Source organism: Antennarius striatus, chromosome 2 (genome assembly GCF_040054535.1).
Source record: "Antennarius striatus isolate MH-2024 chromosome 2, ASM4005453v1, whole genome shotgun sequence".
In the NCBI taxonomy this organism is placed as follows: domain Eukaryota; kingdom Metazoa; phylum Chordata; class Actinopteri; order Lophiiformes; family Antennariidae; genus Antennarius; species Antennarius striatus.
Window position 1 is genome coordinate 3,566,107 of NC_090777.1, and position 19,496 is coordinate 3,585,602.

Genomic DNA, 19,496 nt, shown 5'->3' on the forward strand with positions numbered 1-19,496 from the left:
TTATGCCGACCTCGCAATCCAAAAAGGGCAAACTGTTGTCCTTTACATCCTCTCTGGTGAACATCAAGTATGTTCAGTGAAAGGTTGCACCCCTTTGATCCCCCCTGTTACCTTCATCAACCATTCTTGAGGAGCCAGAAGGGTTTCAACTACGGTCTTTGGAATGTGAACAGCACTGACCACACCTCACAGGGTTAATAAGCTGGGACAAAACCAGCCACCACCATAACTGAAGATGCCTCTTGGATGAGAGGTAGAGCTTCTTCAATAAACATCTTAAAAGTCCAGTGGCTTGATTAAAACAGCTTGGATATCTCCATGAAGCAAAGGTGAGAATAAAAGGGGGAGCGGGGTGGGTGAGTCTAGAGGACCACATGGGACTCTTCTTTTGTACTAATTTCGGTGTCAGAGATGAGGTGAAGTCTGTCTGTGTGAAAAAGGACCGACATGAAATCCTGGGACAGGCTTTGGGTTGTTACAGACTTGCTCTGGTGTTCAGTTTCATCCAATAACAGGGTCAATGGTTTACCTCAGTTGTTGACTAATGAAGCATGGAGGGCTTTCCCAGCTAGTTCACGTAGATACACACAAATACACACAAACACATGTCCCATGGCTGATCCCACAAACCCCACCCCCGTTGCCGCTGGTTTGTTAGCCTCTATTTACCTCAGTGTTAATCCTCTTCTCTTGCACATCCTCCCTCCTCCCGTCCTCCCTGCTTTCTCGCATGCTCTCTCTTTTGCTCCTCCCCTGTCTTCCCTTAAAGCCAGCAGGCTGCTCTTTGATCCGGGCTGCTGCTTTCACGATCTTTCGGAATACGATGCTCGCCAGTCGATGGCTATTTGGGCTGTTCTCACTTTATAGATCGCTTAACATGGATGGATGCCAGTGACATGCTGAATCGTCGTCTGACCTTTCTTTCCCCTTCCCCTTCTGTGAGTGTCCTGTGTTGTAAGCTGTGTATCCATCTATCCCCCTAAATTCCCTCCTCACCCACTGTCGAGACACCCTCACCCCTTGCCTCCTTATTAAGGCTTCCGCCCCCTCGACAATGTTACCATGCATTGACTGGCTAAAAGCTTTCCTTGCGTTGATCTCCTCTACCTTGATTACACGAGGCCAGAACTGTCCATCCAGCTGCTTGTGCCCAGACCATCACACCGTGGACTGCACCAGCAGAGGTCTGACCAGAGTCCCGGATTCCATCCCTCTGGACGTTCGTCGTCTCATGCTCTCCAACAACTGGATTCCCTGGATCCCCTCAGACTTCTTGGTCCTCTACAGTGATTTGGTCTACCTTGACCTTAGGAACAACTCCCTCTCTCAGCTGGATCCAGGGACCCTCAGCACCTCCTCAAGATTAGTCTTTTTGGACTTGGGGAGCAACAATCTTACAGAAATCCCCTCTGGGACATTTGGGGAGTCCAGGAGTTTGATCAAACTAAGACTAGGGAACAACCCTCATCTAAACATGGTGGGCAGGGATGCTTTCACCGGGTTGACATCTTTGAGGGAGTTGGAGCTGGAGAGGAATGGTCTTACCCAACTGGATGTCAACATCCTGGAATCCTTACCTTCCCTCCGGATGCTGCGTCTGGAGGGGAATCCCTGGCTCTGTAACTGTCATTTTGCCAAAATGTTTGTTTGGTTATTGGAGAACCAACACAAGCTCCCAAAGGGTAAGATGCTTCAAATACCAATAGGTAGTCTTTTTCCTGTTCTTGATCAACAGAGTCAATTTTGAGAGTCACGTTCGTGTTTAGCGTTTGCTTGAACAGTCAGTTGGAGCAATTACAACAGCAATGCTAATGAAGAGCATCAAAGTAGCATGACAAATACAAATCTTGTCAGAGTGACCGAGAGCCGGTCTCCATCTTCGTGCTCAGAAGTGCATCACACATCAGCCCTGCAACTATTTGTCACAAAATGGTTGGCTGGTGAGAAGACAGTGACCTCTCGTTGTCCAGAGCCAGAGTTCTATGTTTGGTGTTGCAAGAACAAGGCTAGGCAGAGGTCTGATACCAGACACAATGAAAGGCCCCACTGCGCTAGTCATAGATCAGCGCTAAATAAGCTAGCTTTACTGGATATGTACTGGTTTTCAGGCATCCATATGTTAAATAAGTCAGGAAAAAAATGTTGCATTAAATACATATCTGAGAAGAATTCATCGTTTTACTTAGGTAAAAATTCAAAAAGTTTGATGCAACACTCAATAAATAAATAAAATAATTATAAGATACATTTTAAAATAAGTCAGTAGTTGGCTGAATGAGTATGAAATAATCAAATGTACTTGATTAGTTTTTAAATATAGGAGTCTGGGCTGGAAGGAAGAACATACAGAATAAAATGTGAGAAGTGTGCTTCACAAGTTTCTGATTGAGAGTCAAATATTTAAAGTTACTCATAAATATCTCTACTATTCTAAAATAACCAGCTGTTTTATTACAAACAACTGTGGTGGGGCAAAAATATTTAATTTTTGTCCAAAATTTCCTTAATAGTGTGGATGTAGAAGTAGAGTCCATTTTCAGGTTTTATTTTTCCTTTCTTGAAAGTTTTTGTACAAAAAAAACATTGTCGCACAAAAAACACAAGTAATATAGAACAGAAAATAGAAATAGTAAATGAAAATAGAAATGAAAAATGTAAACAGAAAGAAGTATGAATTAAAAATAATAAAAACAAGTTAAAAATAAAAGTAGAAAGCCTTTAGCTCATTGGTTATATGTTTAGCATACAGTTATATTGTGCTGCAACAACTGAGAGAAAACAATCATTGAACGTCAATAACGATACCGATAGATAAGAGTACCTGATTCAAAACCGCGTCACTGGTTTTAGGCCAGTGTTGATTTTCAGTGGCGCTCAGTGAACAATATGAGAATCAGGTCAAACCAATCAGAGGCGGGGATGGGTGGGACATGGGGTCACCATAGTGTTATTCTGAGTTCTGCTTTGTCTCAGGGTCTTCGTGTTAAATACATGGTTTGAAGCCCCTCCCCTCTCCCATGATCATGGCTTTGATTGGTCACCAGTACTAAATGTGTTTCCCTCTTAGAACTATGTAAGATAATCAATCATATTGTAAGTCGTGTGAGCTGAAGTCAGATGCTGTCAAACCTCCTGTGAACTTTATTGTTTAGAAATTTAGCCTCAAAGAGGAGAAAACACCTCAACCTCCTTCATTTTTCACTTCTCCTCCACGTTGAGTCATAAGAAGAGTGGTTTAAACTGTCACTGCTCATCATGACGCCAGTCAATAAGTTGTGCCATGGTTGGACAATTACCACAGACAGGTCTGCACTGACACACAACCTACAGACAGGTCTCTGCTGACACAGCAGTTTGGTAGCAGATACCATGGACATAATGAGTAAAAAGAAACTCTGTTCACGATGTTTTCTGTAACGTTCCGTCACTATATTCATCCATCTTGAATCTGCAGCGCTGGATGACTGCTAGCCCCCCACCCCTTGAAGGAAAAACATGCTACCCTCCACAGGAGCCTGCAAAGCAGAGGGCAATGTGGGGAATTGGGTCAACATCTGAACTCATTTAAAAATTTTGACTGTTTTATGTTCAATATTTTTGTGTGGATAGCCAGTTTTCCTGTCTGTACATCAGGGTTTTACCTCTTTTGGCGCAGACAGAAGAACGTCTCCTTCGTTTTGGAAAATATTTTTAAAAACGCGTCTGCGTATTGAAACCTGGAGACTCTTGTCCGTCCCACACTGTCATATGTGCCTGTTTTGAGCGTGCCAATTGGTCGACATGTACGAGTGAACGCCTATCAGTGCTCAGAATGCTTCCATACGAGCCTTAGCGTGTCCTTGCAACATATGCGTGTTTGCATGTGTCCTCATTTGTTTGCACATCACATTAAGAGTAATTCTCTGCATGTGAACACATGCACATTTGCAGGCACATGATTGCACATGTATGCATGTGTTTTACATGTATGTGCGCTTTGACAGCCACGATCAGAGCACACGGTACCTAAATGTGAGCTTTGTCTGTGTCTGGCTGTCTGTTGTAGCGCCATGAGACTGAAATATCACCAAGGGATGAGGTCACTCAGTCCTTTTTCACAAAGGAAGCCCCCTTCTGGTATTTCAGTGAATCAAACACACACGCATGAATGAGCAGACACATAAACACACACACTTGATAGTAATGTCTAGTGACTCTTGGGTACAGCAGTTCTACAGAATGGTCGGGATGAAATGGAAGAGCGTCTCTCCACACAGCAGAAGACATGTTAAGGTGCTGCAGCGCTACAGACAGCCGTAGTCAGTGTTTATCAGAGATTACAAATACAGATTCATTCAACATACATTTGATGCTTGTTGTTTGATGCTTGGTTTGTATAAAACAGTCTTGATGCAGGTTTCATTGAATAAGCACTGTTTAAACCTGGATTCAGTTGAACCCAGGCTGGAGTTTAAGTCGATTCAACCTCTACCCAAAGGATGAAAGATGTTGGTTTCAGAAAGAAGCTGATTCCATTGGTCGTTGTCAGTAATGAGGGGCCACTTCCCCAGAATTGCAATGCGATATCAGGATTGATAGTTTGACTTTTTAACAGTCAGCAGAGAGGGCAGGAACGTGGGTAGAAGCAGGGGTTTGATGCACCTGAACACCGTTGGTTCAATTCTTGTTCTCTCTCTTCCAGGGATGGCAGGAATAGAGTGTTCTCTGCCTGCGGACGGGCGTCGTGTTCCCCTCAATCTGCTCTCTGAAGACAGCTTCCGGGAGTGTCGTGGGACCCTCACCCTGACTGACTACCTCATTGTCATCTTCTCTGGCATTTCGGTCTCAGTGGCGGCCATCATGGCCAGCTTCTTCCTTGCTTCCACTGTCCACTGCTTCCAGCGCCTCAGCAAAGGCAGAGGAGAGGATGAGGAGGAAGGGAATGACTGATGGGCGGGGGAGCACCAAATGGGTTACGTCAAATACAGGTGTTTGAAAGAAGTTTGCTGAGGTACTGTTGGAATCAGAGGAAATCAGAGCGTTACCTACCACCCACCAGGATCCATCTCTGAGAACTTCCTGAGAATCAGATGGACACCTTCAGTCAGGCTGAGGTCACTATGATCTAGGTCTCACCTTCAGTGAATGTAGTCATGAGACTTCCGTGTGCAGCACCGACTCTAGAGAACAATGAAATATTCTGTTATATCTTCTTGAAAGATGTGCATTTCCGCTCATTCAGATTGAGACAGGTGAAGTTCTGCTAGAGGGGGAGGAGGGGTACATGTGTAATGAAGCACACACATGTACCTGTGGCATTAGAAGACATCCCCATTGCTTCATGTTGGTTTCGTTCTGCAGGTCTTCAAAGGTTCAGGAATTCATGTGTCAGACATGAATTGGCCTGTAGGAAGACATTGTCTCTGGGCAGGTCATCCTAAATCAGATGATGCTGCCTGTCTGACCTCTTGGTGTCAATGACTACACAGTTGACCCACTCAGATATTTCATTGCAAAGGAACTCGTTCGACTCTTGCAGAACTGGTGTCAATCCAGAGGTTCCCTTTTAATTTACAGCACAGAACTTCAGCTTTGCCAACTTAAAAGGTTTAAAACACAAAGCCTCGATCACAGGGCTAGATCTAATGTCATTAAAGCAGAACGTTTAATGGAAAAATCATTGTTATTATGCACCAAGGACCCAATCTAAATGTACTGTATATGGCACAAAATACAGGATCCTGGCAACATGGAAATATTCTATAGAGTATTTTTCCGTCTTTAATGGACTTGTTTTTGAACCCTTTTAACAATATGTGAACATAGAATTTCAGTATTTGATGCTTAACCCTGATGAAAACATCTTTGTGTTTCAGTCAGACATCAGACAGCTCTTCTTATTGTGTAAATGTTTCCGTATTTACCTCATAATATGTCAGTTTATTGACATGATGATGATGTCATCTGGTCCACTTCCACTGATTCAACACTTTCCTTACAGAGTTTTGAAGTGACTTGATTTTTCTATCTTTTACATGTCCCTTGGTCACACTGATAACTTTTGAATGATAGTCCATGAGGGTGGAGTCGTATAATATTCAATATGCAGATTAAAGATGTGGGGACATACAGCAAAGGCATAATAAAATATTTTTGCATTGTCGTTGGAATTTAAGTCTTTCTTTCTGTCTAAAAACAGTGTTTACTCTTACTGTGCTGAAGAAAATGGAGAAAAGGAGACAGCCCTGAAGTCCAGCATGCACCTGGAACAGGCCTGACTTACTCCCAGCGATGGGAACCAAGCTCCAGTTTCAGTCATACAAAGTCCTTACAGCCCTCAGCAAACCCCATGATATCCACACTCGTCGAGGTGCTCAGGGGGAGGACTAGCGCCTCCCGCTGTCAGCTCATACTCCAGGTGTTTCGTCCACCCGGGTTTCAAACTGGCAACTTCTGGTCCCCAGTCCAACACTTGGTGGACTGAGATGCTGCCCCCACATCCGTGTCGGACATCCCTGTTCTCAACGTTATGGATACGCTGCGAGTAACACAGAATTCAACACACCCCAACACACACGTATGTGTTTTATGTGTGAACACACACATCTGAACACACACGTGTCTTTATTCTGTGTGTAGAGAGATTAATGATTGGATGACCAATAACTTTTGGCGTCTAAATTCTGGTAAAACTGAGGTCATTGCGCTAAACCCAAAATCAGTTAGGGATGTAGTGCCCAGTGATGTAATTACCTCGGATGGCATCACTATTGGGGCCAAAACCACTGTGAGGAATCTAGGCGTCATTTTCGATCAGCATCTGTTGTTTAACTCACACATAAAACAGCATTCTAGAATGGCCTTTTCCCATCTACGTAACTGATGATGCGGGAAAAAAAGTCACTGAAGACACTTCAACTAATCCAGAATCCTGCTGCCCATGTTGGCAGACACCCTCTCGTTATTTAAGACAAGACTTAAAACATTTCTGTTTCAAAAATTTTACAATTAAGGCAGCTTAGACTGCTGAGTTCTTTTTCTCATAGACCTAGTCTGCTTGAGACTCAACATCAAGACATACTGAGCTTCTTTCTCCTCCTTCTTCTCTCTGATCCTCTCTGTTACTCTTCCCCCTCTCCCACCTCTCTCTCTCCTAGTCTCCATTCACACCTTTACTAACTCGACTTCTTCCCTGGAGTCTCTGTACTCTATGTCCTCACAGGTTTTTCTAAGGTTCACCCCTCATCCATCCATCCGCTGTGGACCTGCTCCTCTAATCCTATCAGTATCACCTCTCATCAACCCATCGGCTGGGGTCCTGCTGCCCTTCTTACTCCATGCCACCATACAGTCATCCATGCAGCTGTAATTGTGCTTCTATCTGGCCTGTCTGCCACTCTCTCTCTCTGTCTCTGACCCTGTCCTTATCTTCATTGTATTTCTTTTCCACCCAGCCGGTCAAAGTGAATGACCGCCCAAAAGCGTCTGGCTCCTGCCCGGAGTTTCCTCCTCAATGAGGGAGTGTTTCCCCACCGCTGTCGCTTATGTTCTGGAGGGTTCTCTTGGGTTTCTTTACCTGTTAAACGCTTTGAAATGTCTACTGATGTGATTAAACGCTTATAGATAAAACTTCATTGATTGATTGATTGATTGATTGATTGATTGATTGATTGATTGATTGATTGATTGATTGATTGATTGGGCACAAGTACCTGAGGGTGTCTCTGAATGTTAGCAGCATCACCAATGTTCTGAGGGTTGGTTTGTGTCACATGACTGTCTGTGTGTGTGTGTGTGTGTGTGTGTGTGTGTGTGTGTGTGTGTGTGTGTGTGTGTGTGTTCAGATCACATAAATCACATAACCACGAACTGGTCAGCTACTGTGTATCTGTAGCGTGAACAGTAGGTGGTGGGATTCAGACGGAGCTTGTGACCCTCCCCCCCCATCTGAATGTGGCTGGAGATTACACAGTGTGGTCTGGATTAATGTTCTGGTTATTACACACACACACACACACACACACACACACACACACACACACACACACACACACACACACACACACACACATGCGAACACACACTTATCCTTGTCTTTATTACATTGTCATGCCACAAGAGCAGCCGTTCAGTTGTGGGAACCGGCCTTTCGAGTGCACCTATAGCTCTGAAAAAAATCTGGAAACATCCTAAACTCTTCTTAAATAGAAATCTCACATCATTAAAAAAAAAAACGAAATTCCGCGATATAGCGACAAACTATTTATTTAATTATTTGCGGTAATTTAAACATTTATGAACCCTCCCTATACTGATATTAAACCACCTTCTATCTGTACCACTTTTTCCCATATTCTGATAGAGTGTGTGAAGCACTTTTGTGTTTCACCCAAGTACGCTGCGTTCTATGAGTCTCGGAACGCAGCGTACTTCCGGATGCTGTCAGGCAGTAAAATGTGTGCCCGGTATCACGTGACTACCTACTAAAAACCTGCGATGCAGTGAAGCCGTGCGTCTTAAAGCGCAAATACACGAGGGGATTACTGTATTGTTCTATGTTAATCTGTGTAATGTCTTTGTTCGTGTAGCTTCATCAGTGCTGCATTCAGGAGATGGACGGCCTAGGGGTCAAAGGTCGTGGTCCCATCGGAGTTGCCTCCTGAGGTCAGTAGAATGGGCTGGTCAGTGGTCAGTGAGCTTCAACATGTTCAGCAGCTCATTCCTGTTCTGTGATGCAGTAAAACCAGAAAGTCAAAGAGAACCTTATTCCAGAAGGAAGTCAGCTTCCTGTCCCTACCATAATCTGCACTGCAATCCCTGGAAGATGGTGGTGGTAGGATGACAGAGGTAGGATGGTGGGGGTAGGATGATGGGGGTAGGATGGTGGGGGTAAGACGATGGGGGTAGGATGATGGGGGTTCCAGTGAAAAGTGATGTATGTATTCAAACATAAAACAATTCAAAACTTCCCTCGTCTGACTTAAAGACGTCTATCTTCTGTCTCCTGTTGTCGCTCTCTCTCTGACTCATATTGGAAAATTGGAGGAGTATGAAAACAAAAATATGAAGGATACTGTAGACCGGATGGTCTCTTCTATTGACGAGTTAAAGAGCGGGTTAAAGAGTGACTTTGATAAGTTAAGGAGTGACTTTGATGAAAAGTTGGAAGAAAATCTAAAACCGATGTTAGACACCTTGGAAAAAATGAAGGACGAAATGGAAGAAAACGCAAAAAGATTGAAGAATTGTTGTCTTAGAACAGGGACAACAAAGAATGGATGACTTGGATCAAAAATCAGAACAACAGAATAACTTCAATAGTGGGAACCTCAACCAATTTTGGACAAGTCAAGTATTACCGTTCTATCCCCCATTCTCTTCACCCTCTACACATGGGACTTCAAGCACAACTCGGATACATGCCACATACAGAAGTACTCCGATGACACCGCGATAGTGGCATGTATCCGGGAGGGTGATGAGGGGGGGTACAGGGCATTAGTGGCTGACTTCGTGGAGTGGTGCCAACAGAACCAGCTCCAGCTCAACGTCTCCAAGACCAAGGAGATGGTTCTGGATTTCCGGCGGGCACCTCCCTCTCCACAGCCAGTGATCATCAAAGGCAGTGAGGTGGAGGTGGTAGGAAACTATAAGTACCTGGGACTGCAGCGAGACAGCAGACTGGACTGGTCACTCAACTCGAACTGTGTGTACAAGAAGGGGCAGAGCAGGATGTACTTCCTGAGGAGGCTGGCCTCCTTCAACATCTGTCCTAAGCTCCTTCTCATGTTCTATCAGTCCGTAGTCTCCAGTGTGCTGTCATACGCCATTGTGTGTTGGGGTGGGGGGGGGCCAGGAAAAGAGATATGGACCGTCTGAACAGACTCATCCGCAGAGCGGGCTCAGTGGTCGGGCTGAGCCTGGACTCTGTGGATTTGCTTCTGGAGAGCAGGACCATGTCTAAAGTTAAGGCTATCATGAACAACACCAGCCCCCCCCCCTACACACCACCTTCTCCCAGCAGAGAAGCACCTTCAGCGGCAGACTGCTGTCACACAGCGCCTCCACAGAGAGGCTGAGGTCCTCCTTCGTGCCCCGTGCCATCAGGGGTACAATTACTCTCAGGAGGAGCGGGGGGGAGGTGGCGAGGTCAGCACGGGGTTGAATGGATTTAATTTAATTTAATTTTATACTGTTTATATTTTAATACTGTAATATTTTTTAAATTTTATACTATTTATATTTTAATTTTATACTGTTTATATTTTAGTTATAGTTTAGTATATATATATTATTGTTGTTGCTATCACAACAAGCTAGCACGTAGCTAGGAGAAAGCCAAGTGCATTTTGGGTATTTTCTTTATTATTTAAAATTTTCCTAAAACATTTTTTAATTGAAAATTACAAACGATTTACGTGAATGAATTTAAATATTTCAACTGCTAATCCTCCATTAAAAAGTGTTTAAATTATTTGTTTAATTAATTATGTATTTCAAGGTGCTCAGCTGCCATTACACTCGCGCACCCCTTAGTGGCAGCTCGCGCACCACACTTTGGGAATCCCTCCTCTAGACCAACGAGCCACAAATGGCACCAAATGAAAGATTCGCAGTGAATTACTAAATCATAGAAATTCCATAAACTCGTGGATTGTTTAGTGTGTTGCTTAAGTGACATTATTAGAGGGGCTGAAGTTCCACAGTGGAACCCATGTTTTGATGCAAAAGGACGTAATCCCAGTAATATAAATTTCCTGAAAATGACCTGAACCTAGGACAATACAGACAGAAGTGATCATAACTGATTTTAAATGGCTTCATTTCATCAAATCAAGGGCACGTCTGTGATTTGAACCTGGGACCTCTCGCACCCTAAGTGAGAATCATACTCTTAGATCAACAAGCTCAATTTGCCAGTGTTAAAGGTTTTGTTTCTTACTGACAAAATGGTAGGTTTACCTTACACGTCCATGTCAAAGATTAAAGTCAAGTCAATGGCTCTTACCTGTATTGCTAAGTCATGCTTGTATTTTCAAAGAGAAGGCAAACACAACTCTTTGCACTGGTTGCTTGAAATAATGCTGTTTCAGTCACTGGAAGTACTTTATTGTTGACTAGAAAGTTCTTTTTTCCTAAATAAGACTGAAGAAACACTGTGTTTTCATGCAGTTTCAGAGCAATGCTGTTTTACTCTTTGTGTACATTGAGTTACTATGCAACAAATATAACAGACAGAGGGCTCGTCCGGGATTTGAACCCAAGACCTCTCGCACCCTAAGCAAGAATCATACTCCTAGACCAATGAGCCACAACTTACCAGTTGCGAAGTTGTTGTGTCGGAGTGTATTAATGATACATTTACCTTCCATGTCCATGTCAAAGATGAAATTCAAGTGATTGGCTCTTTGCGGAATTGCTAAGAAATAATTGTATTTTCCAACAGGAAGCGAATAGGACTATTTACATTGCTTTGCTAGAAAGAATGCAGTCGATGGTAGTGTGTAGTTCCTTTCTTTACCAAATAAGTTTATAAAATTGGACTGAGAAACACATATCTTTCACAGTTACAGTGCAGTGCTATTTTACTCTTAATGCACATGGAGTAACTATGGAAAAAGTGTCACAGAGAGAGGGCTCGTCCAGGAATCGACCACTGGCCCTCTCGCACCTGAAGAAGGAATCATACCTCTAGACCAACGAGCCACAAAAACCTTGGTGAGAGAGACTTGTTCCTGAATTTTTAAAAGGTATTTTTACGTGAAATTCACAAAACCGTCCCAATCTTCTGTTAGGGGTACAAATGCTTGCAGTGCGCAATTAGATGAGTAGCTTTTGTTACGTAGAGCTGTTTAGGTGGTGTCATCCGACTTCACCACAGGTTGATTGCATTTTTTTCACACTTGCAAAACAATCTCAAAGCACAGGGTTCATTAGGTAATTGCAAGAAGGACCTCTTGCACCTGATGCAAGAATTACACAACCCTAGAAAATCAGACACATTGCCATTTTATTTATGTTAATCTCACAGTTGAAATGGAATATACATCCAGTGTGCAGGGCTTGTCCAGGAATAGAACCCAGGACCTCTCGTACCCAAAGCAAGAATCATACTTCTAGATCAACGAGCCACAAAAGGTACCCCATGAAAGATTTGCTGTGAATTACTAAGTCATAGAAACTCCATAAACTCGTGGATTGTTTAGTGTGTTGCTTAAGTGACACTATTAGAGGAGCTGAAGTTCCACAGTGGAACTCATGTTTTAATGCACAAGGAAATAATCCCAGTAATATAAATTTCCTCAGAATGATCTGAACCTAGCACAATACAGACAGAAGTGCTCATAACTGATGTCAAATGGCTTCGTTTCATCAAGTCTAGGGCACGTCTGTGATTTGAACCTGGGACCTCTCGCACCCTAAGCGGGAATCATACTCCTAGATCAACGGACACAATTTGACAGTCTCAAAGGTTTTGTTTCTTACTGACAAAATGGTAGGTTTACCTTACACGTCCATGTCAAAGATTAAAGTCAAGTCAATGGCTCTTACCTGCATTGCTTAGTCACGCTTGTATTTTCAAAGAGAAGGCAAACACAACTCTTTGCACTGGTTGTTTGAAACAATGCTGTTTCAGTCACTGGAAGTACTTTATTGTTGACGACAAAGTTCTTTTTTCTGAAATGAGACTGAAGAAACGATGCCTTTGCATGCAGTTTCAGAGCAATGCTGTTTTACTCTTTGTGCACATTGAGTTACTATGCAACAAATATAACAGACAGAGGGCTCGTCCGGGATTTGAACCCGGGACCTCTCGCACCCTAAGCGAGAATCATACTCCTAGACCAACTAGCCACAACTTGCCAATCGCAAGGGTGTTGTGTCGGAGTGCATTAAAGATACATTTACCTTCCACGTCCATGTCAAACTTCCATGTCCATGTCAAAGATGAAATTCAAGTGATTGGCTCTTTGCTGAATTCCTAAGAAATGATTGTATTTTCCAACAGGAAGCGAATAGGACTATTGACATTGCTTTGCTAGAAAGAATGCAGTCGGTGGAAGTGTGTATTTCCTTTCTTTACCAAAGAAGTTTATATTGTAGGACTGAGAAACACAAATCTTTTACAGTTACAGCGCAGTGCTATTTTACTCTTGATGCACATTGAGTAACTATAACAGAGAGAGGGCTCGTCCGGGAATCCAACACCGGACCTCTCGCACCTGAAGCTAGAATCATACCTCTAGACCAACTAGCCACAAAATCTTCGGTGAGAGAGACTTATTTCTGAATTTTTAAAAGGATTGTTTCCTTTAAATTCACAAAAACGTCCCAATTCCTGTTAGGGGTACAAATGCTTGCAGTGCGCAGTGACATGAGTAGCTTTTGTTACGTGGAGTTGTTTAGGTGGTGTCATCAGACTTCACCACAGGTTGATGGGATTTTATTCACACTTGCAAAACATTTTCAAAGCACAGGGTTCATTACGTAATTGAAAGAAGGACCTCTTGCACCTGATGCCAGAATTACAAAACCCTAGAAAAGTAGACACAATGCCATTTTATTTGTGGTAATCTCACAGTTCAAATGGAATATACATCCAGTGTGCAGGGCTTGTCCAGGAATAGAACCCGAGACCTTTCGCACCCAAAGCCAGAATCATACTTCTAGATCAACGAGCCACAAAAGGTACCCCATGAAAGATTTGCAGTGAATTTCTAAGTCATAGAAATTCCATAAACTCGTGGATTGTTTAGTGTGTTGCTTAAGTGACACTATTAGAGGGGCTGAAGTTCCACAGTGGAACCCATGTTGTGATGCACAAGGACCTAATCCCAGTAATATAAATTTCCTCAGAATGATCTGAACCTAGCACAATACAGACAGAAGTGCTCATAACTGATCTCAAATGGCGTCATTTCATCAAATCAAGGGCACGTCTGTGATTTGAACCTGGGACCTCTCGCACCCTAAGCGGGAATCATACTCCTAGATCAACGGGCACAATTTGCCAGTCTCAAAGACATTTCTTCTTACTGACAAAATGGTAGGTTTATCTTACACATCCATGTCAAAGATTAAAGTCAAGTCAATGGCTCTTACCTGCATTGCTAACAAAAACGTCCCATTGCATTGCTAAGTCATGCTTGTATTTTCAAAGAGAAGGAAAACACAACTCTTTGCACTGGTTGCTTGAAACCATGCTGTTTCAGTCACTGGAAGTACTTTATTGTTGACTAGAAAGGTCTTTTTTCCAAAGTCAGACTGAAAAAAAACACTACGTTTTCATGCAGTTTCAGAGCAAAGCTGTTTTACCCTTTGTGCACATTGAGTTACTATGCAACAAATATAACAGACAGAGGGCTCGTCCGGGATTTGAACCCGGGACCTCTCGCACCCTAAGCGAGAATCATACTCCTAGACCAACGAGCCACAACTTGCCAATCGCAAGGGTGTTGTGTCGGAGTGCATTAAAGATACATTTACCTTCCACGTGTGGCAGGATAGTGCTACACTCCCCACCGTGAGGGGGTAGTGTAGCCAACAATTAGCGAGTGCCGCATAAATAGACCTGGTCGGACCCTTCTCCATCCTTTTTCCGCTTCCTCTTCCTCCTTTACGGAGCTGACAGCTGGGCGTGGCAGCGTTTTGCGGTGAGCGGTTGAGTGGGAAAATAAGGTAGGCATGCTCGTTCTCCTCGATCTGTTCAGTGTATGGGCCCTGTATTTACTCCGGTTTTGCCCCGTCCGGCAGTGTGGTGTTACTGGGACCTGGGCTGTCTCCCTTGGGCCGGTGCGCGTGCGGTGCGCATCCTGAGGGTAAGACGCTTAGTTGTCTGTCTTTTTAAATCAAGCTGCTGAAGGTCTGGTTGCGATATGGGTTATGGTTCTCTCCCAGAACCACCTCTCCTGGTCTGGGCTGCGGGCTTCCTCCTCCTGCCGCGAGTGACACCTCAATCCTGCTCTCCGGTAGGATGTTTATCTGTAACTTTTTATTTTTGTAATGTCCGGTGGTCGTATTTTAATTAGGTTAATTTGTTTATTTTGCAGTGCGCGGCCGTCATCGCCACTGAGAGCTCACTGCTGTTTTGGTTCTTGGTTCTTCGTTCTCTGTTCGTTGTGTTATTTTTCCCCCTGCATCTGTGTGTCTGCTCCGGGGTTTGGCTCATCTGGAGGCCTCCACCACCACAATCCGGCGCTGATTCGGCCTATATCGGGCCAGACACCATTACCGGTGGTCAAGGCCGTATCATACGGCGTCCTCAACGCGAGCCAAGAGAGGGCATCCCGACCCTCTAATTGACGCTGAGCCACTACCCCTGGAGGGTGGTTTTAATTGGAGGGGCAGACTCTCCCCCTTTTTTAATTTATTCATCTGTTATTTCTTCCGTTGAGTTATTATTGATCAGTTTGGTGGGTTATATTTGATTTATTGTGTAGTAATCTCTTTTTTTCCTCTTTTGGATAATTTGTGTGTTAAACAGTTTATTTGGGGTTTATTGCTATTTGGTTATCGTGTGTGAGGGTTGCCTTGCTTTTTTTGTTTCTAATTGTGTTCTTTTCGTTGACAGGTGCTGCGGGCCCAGAGCGGCAGCGGTTCCCCTGGTGGTGGTTCCTTATCCACGTTTTTGGTTTGCTGTGTCACGGGTGCAGTGTAGTTTTTTTTTTTGGATCTCTCCCCTTTTTGTTACCGCTGTCGTGGTAAGCCCCAGCTCTGTTTTTGGTAATCCCTCATACTTTTTATAATCATATTTGTAGTATTCTTTTCGTCTGTCCTCATTTTAAAATAACTGTTTAATAAAGTCTTTTTCTTTTATAATTGGAAATCACACTCTGGTCCCGTGGAGTATTTTCGAACCGTGTGCCTTGAATCAATCCAAAACCTGCACATCCATAAGTTTTGTCCATATCCTGGGGTGAAAGCCCCCAGGTGGCGTTGTCGGTAACGGCTTCAAGCCGCTCGCCTTGCCACATCTGGCGTCGTCGGCAGGATCCACAAATTAAAAAGGACAGAGATGTGATTTCCATTTTTAAAAAGAAAAAAATTGTTTGTAGTGTATGTACTGAACAGTTGATTCAGGTTTTAAAATAGAACCAAAACAGCAGTAACGCAACAGTCATCTTTCATACCCAAAATCATTATCTTTTCCCTTCCTATCGGAGGTCTGGGTGTGGTAGTTTCGTTGTCGGTATGGAGGAGGAAGTGCAGCAGCTCAAGGAGCTTGTGCTGCAGCTTAAGGCAGACAATGAGCGGCTGCTCCGGGAGCGTGCTGCGTCTCGTGCGACCCTTGGTGGGGCGGCGTCAGTGTCCTCAGATGCAGCTGGTGGTGCTCCTCCTGTTGTGACGGAGCGGCTGGTGGTTATTCCCAGGGACCGCAGATGTCCCATGTTTAACGGTAGGTCAGGTATCGGGGTAGCTGAGTGGATTGAGGAGATACAGGCATGCATGCGAGCCCGCCACCTCTCTGTTGCTGACCAGGCCCTCTTTATCATCGACCATTTGGAGGGAGAAGCGCGTGAGGAGATTAGGTTTCGACCAGGTGTAGAGCGTGATGATCCAGCTCGCATTTTTTCCATCATGCAAGAGCTGTACGGCCATTCCCTGTCTTATGTCACTCTGCAGCAGGCTTTCTTTGCGAGGCAACAACAGGAAGGAGAGTCTCTACAGGAGTTTTCGTTAGCCTTGTTAGCTTTAATGCATAGGGTCAAGCAGTGCGCTCCTGATGGGATGCCAAACTCTGAAATTCTGCTGCGCGATCAGTTCGTAGAGCATGTCCTTGACAGTTCTCTGCGACGGGAACTAAAACAAATGGTTCGGCGCCAGCCCTTTGCTTCACTACTAGAGGTGCGTGGGGAGGCCATTAGATGGGAGAGGGAGGGTCTTCCGGGGGGTTCTCGTGGGCGCAGTTGCTCTCTTCCCTCCGCTCATGGGTTGCAGTTTAGCGTCCAGGGTCGTTCTGTTCCAGCCCCGGCGGTTGTCCCCCAGGGGCCTGGTTTAGCTGAACTGATAGACCTTTTAAAGAGTCAACAAGAGCAGCTTAACCAGCTTACCCGCACCGTAGCTTCCTTGCAGGCCCCCCGAACCCAAAGTCGGACATCACACAATTCGGTCATATGCCGAAGGTGTCAACAGCCTGGGCACTTTGCCCGTGAGTGCGATGGGGAGCGAGTTCCATCTCGTGTTCGTGCTCACTCTGTCACTGGGCTAACTTCTAACCCTTCTAGGCCTGCTTTGTCCACTCAGCAGCCGGAAAACTGAAGCCCGCTGAGCTTTTGAGCCACGGCTCGGTGGGGGCTCCTCCAGGCTCTGTGGAAAGTAAGCTGGCTGGTTTAATGTCTCCCTGTCCAAATGTAAATGTGTTGATGGGTGACGTCTCGGTGTCGTGTTTGGTGGATACTGGGTCCATGGTTTCCACCATCACTGAACGTTTTTTTCAGGAGCATTTCGCACCTTGGGACCATGATCGCCTGCAGTCCTGCAATTGGTTGCGGCTCCGGGCAGCTAATGGGTTAGCCATCCCATATGTTGGCTATTTAGAGCTTGATGTGACCCTTTGTGACAAGGTAATGTCCCGTTGTGGGATCTTGGTTGTGAAGAACCCTCCTGTAGCTGTGACCTCAGTCCCTGGAGTTTTGGGGATGAACGTTATCAGACGTTGCTATCAAGATCTTTTTGGGGCCTATGGCCGGTCTCTGTTCGAGGCACCCTCGGTGCTACAAGCCCCTGGCCCAGTCATTGAGGCCCTTCAGAAATGTCACCAGGCCGCAGCCCAGGTTCCCAAAAACCCTACTGGTCCAGTAAGGGTGCAAGGTAAGCGGGCCCTTCGTATCCCTGGTGGGGTAATGAAGATAGTGGCCAGCACTTGCTCATCACATCTTTCCGATCAGACGGTGCTGTTTGAGCCCCCTGATTCTGGTCTGCCACATGGATTGCTGGTGTCTCCCTGTCTGGTTCTTGTTGTCCGGGGTATGGCTTATATTCCGGTGGTCAACGTGGGGACAATTGATATTCTCTTGCACCCACGGACCTGTCTGGGTGCTCTCAGTAGCGCCCAAGTTGTTAGTCTACCCACAGGGGTAACTGAGGTGAGGCCGACTACAGCTACCGTCTCCTCCCAAGTGGCTTCTGGCCCAACCTCAGGGGTTGCCCCACAGGTAGACCTGTCCATGTTGACAGAGGAGGAGCAGGTGGAGGTGAGGTCCTTGTTGCAGGAATACAGCTCAGTCTTTGCAGCCCATGAGGGCGACTTGGGCTGTACCAACCTCATCTCCCATGACATTCCTCTCCTGGATGATGTCCCTGTGAGGCAGAGATACCGCCGTATCCCCCCCTCTGAGTACGAAGCTGTAAAAGCTCACATCAACCAGCTGCTTGAGGCACAGGTCATTAAGGAGAGTAGTAGCCCTTATGCCTCGCCCATTGTTTTGGTCCGCAAGAAGGACGGCAGTTTGCGCTTGTGCGTAGACTACCGTCTTCTTAACAGTAAGACTAGGAGAGATGCTTTCCCTTTGCCGCGCATTGAGGAAAGCCTAGATGCACTCAGTGGTGCCCGCTGGTTCTCAACCATTGATCTTGCCAGTGGGTACAACCAGGTACCAGTGTCGGAGCCAGATCGGCCTAAGACCGCTTTTTGTACCCCATTTGGACTTTTCGAGTTCAATCGGATGCCTTTTGGGCTGTGTAACGCCCCAAGTACTTTCCAGCGGCTGATGCAGAGAATGTTTGGAGATCAGCAAGGTCAGTCTCTCCTTCTGTACCTTGATGATATTGTCATCTTCTCCTCCTCTGTGTCCCAACATCTGCAGCGATTGAAAGTTGTGCTCGGTCGCCTTCAAAAGGAAGGCTTGAAGGCCAAACTTGAGAAGTGCACCTTCTTCCAGACGGAAGTTAAGTACTTGGGCATGTCGTTTCCAGTGAGGGTGTCTCCACAGACCCCGAAAAGATTGAGGCTGTGTCCAAATGGGAACGGCCCCGTCATGTTTCTGAGCTACGCTCTTTTTTGGGTTTCGCCAGCTACTACCGGCGTTTTGTGGAGGGCTTTGCCCAATTGGCCAGTCCTTTGCATAAGTTAGTGGCTGAGCTCACCAGCAAAAAGTCCAGAAAAGGGTCTGAGCATGCTCTTAGTGCTTCCTGGACGTCCCAGTGTGAGGCCAGTTTTGAGGCCTTGAAGTCAAAGTTGGTGTCTGCCCCGGTGTTGACTTATGCCGACTTTTCTCGTCCTTTCATTTTGGAAGTTGACGCTAGTCACAGTGGCCTTGGGGCTGTGCTTTCCCAAGAGACCGACCGAGGCGTTCAGCCTGTAGCTTATGCCAGCCGAGGCCTCAGGCCCACTGAGCGCAACATGGATAATTACAGCTCCATGAAGTTGGAATTTTTGGCGTTGAAGTGGGCCATGACCGAAAAGTTTCGTGAATACCTGCTGGGCCATAAGTGTCTGGTTTTCACTGATAACAACCCGTTGAGCTACCTGCAGTCTGCCAAACTTGGAGCCACTGAGCACCGCTGGGCTGCTCAAC

At 45.3% G+C, this 19,496-nt stretch overlaps 1 protein-coding gene and 1 non-coding gene across 2 annotated transcripts; one reads left to right on the forward strand and one right to left on the reverse strand.

Moving 5' to 3' along the window:
- The first annotated feature begins 815 nt into the window (after positions 1-815).
- lrrc38a (leucine rich repeat containing 38a) lies at positions 816-6,084 on the forward strand. The gene is made up of 2 exons (XM_068342910.1): positions 816-1,682; positions 4,682-6,084. Exons 1-2 carry the CDS (start codon positions 1,055-1,057, stop codon positions 4,927-4,929), a joined length of 876 nt encoding a protein of 291 aa, XP_068199011.1. The 5' UTR covers positions 816-1,054; the 3' UTR covers positions 4,930-6,084.
- An 8,256-nt stretch (positions 6,085-14,340) lies between these two features.
- Positions 14,341-14,412, reverse strand: trnap-agg (transfer RNA proline (anticodon AGG)). The gene has a single exon. It is a non-coding gene; the product is annotated as a tRNA-Pro (tRNA).
- Positions 14,413-19,496: the final 5,084 nt, after the last annotated feature.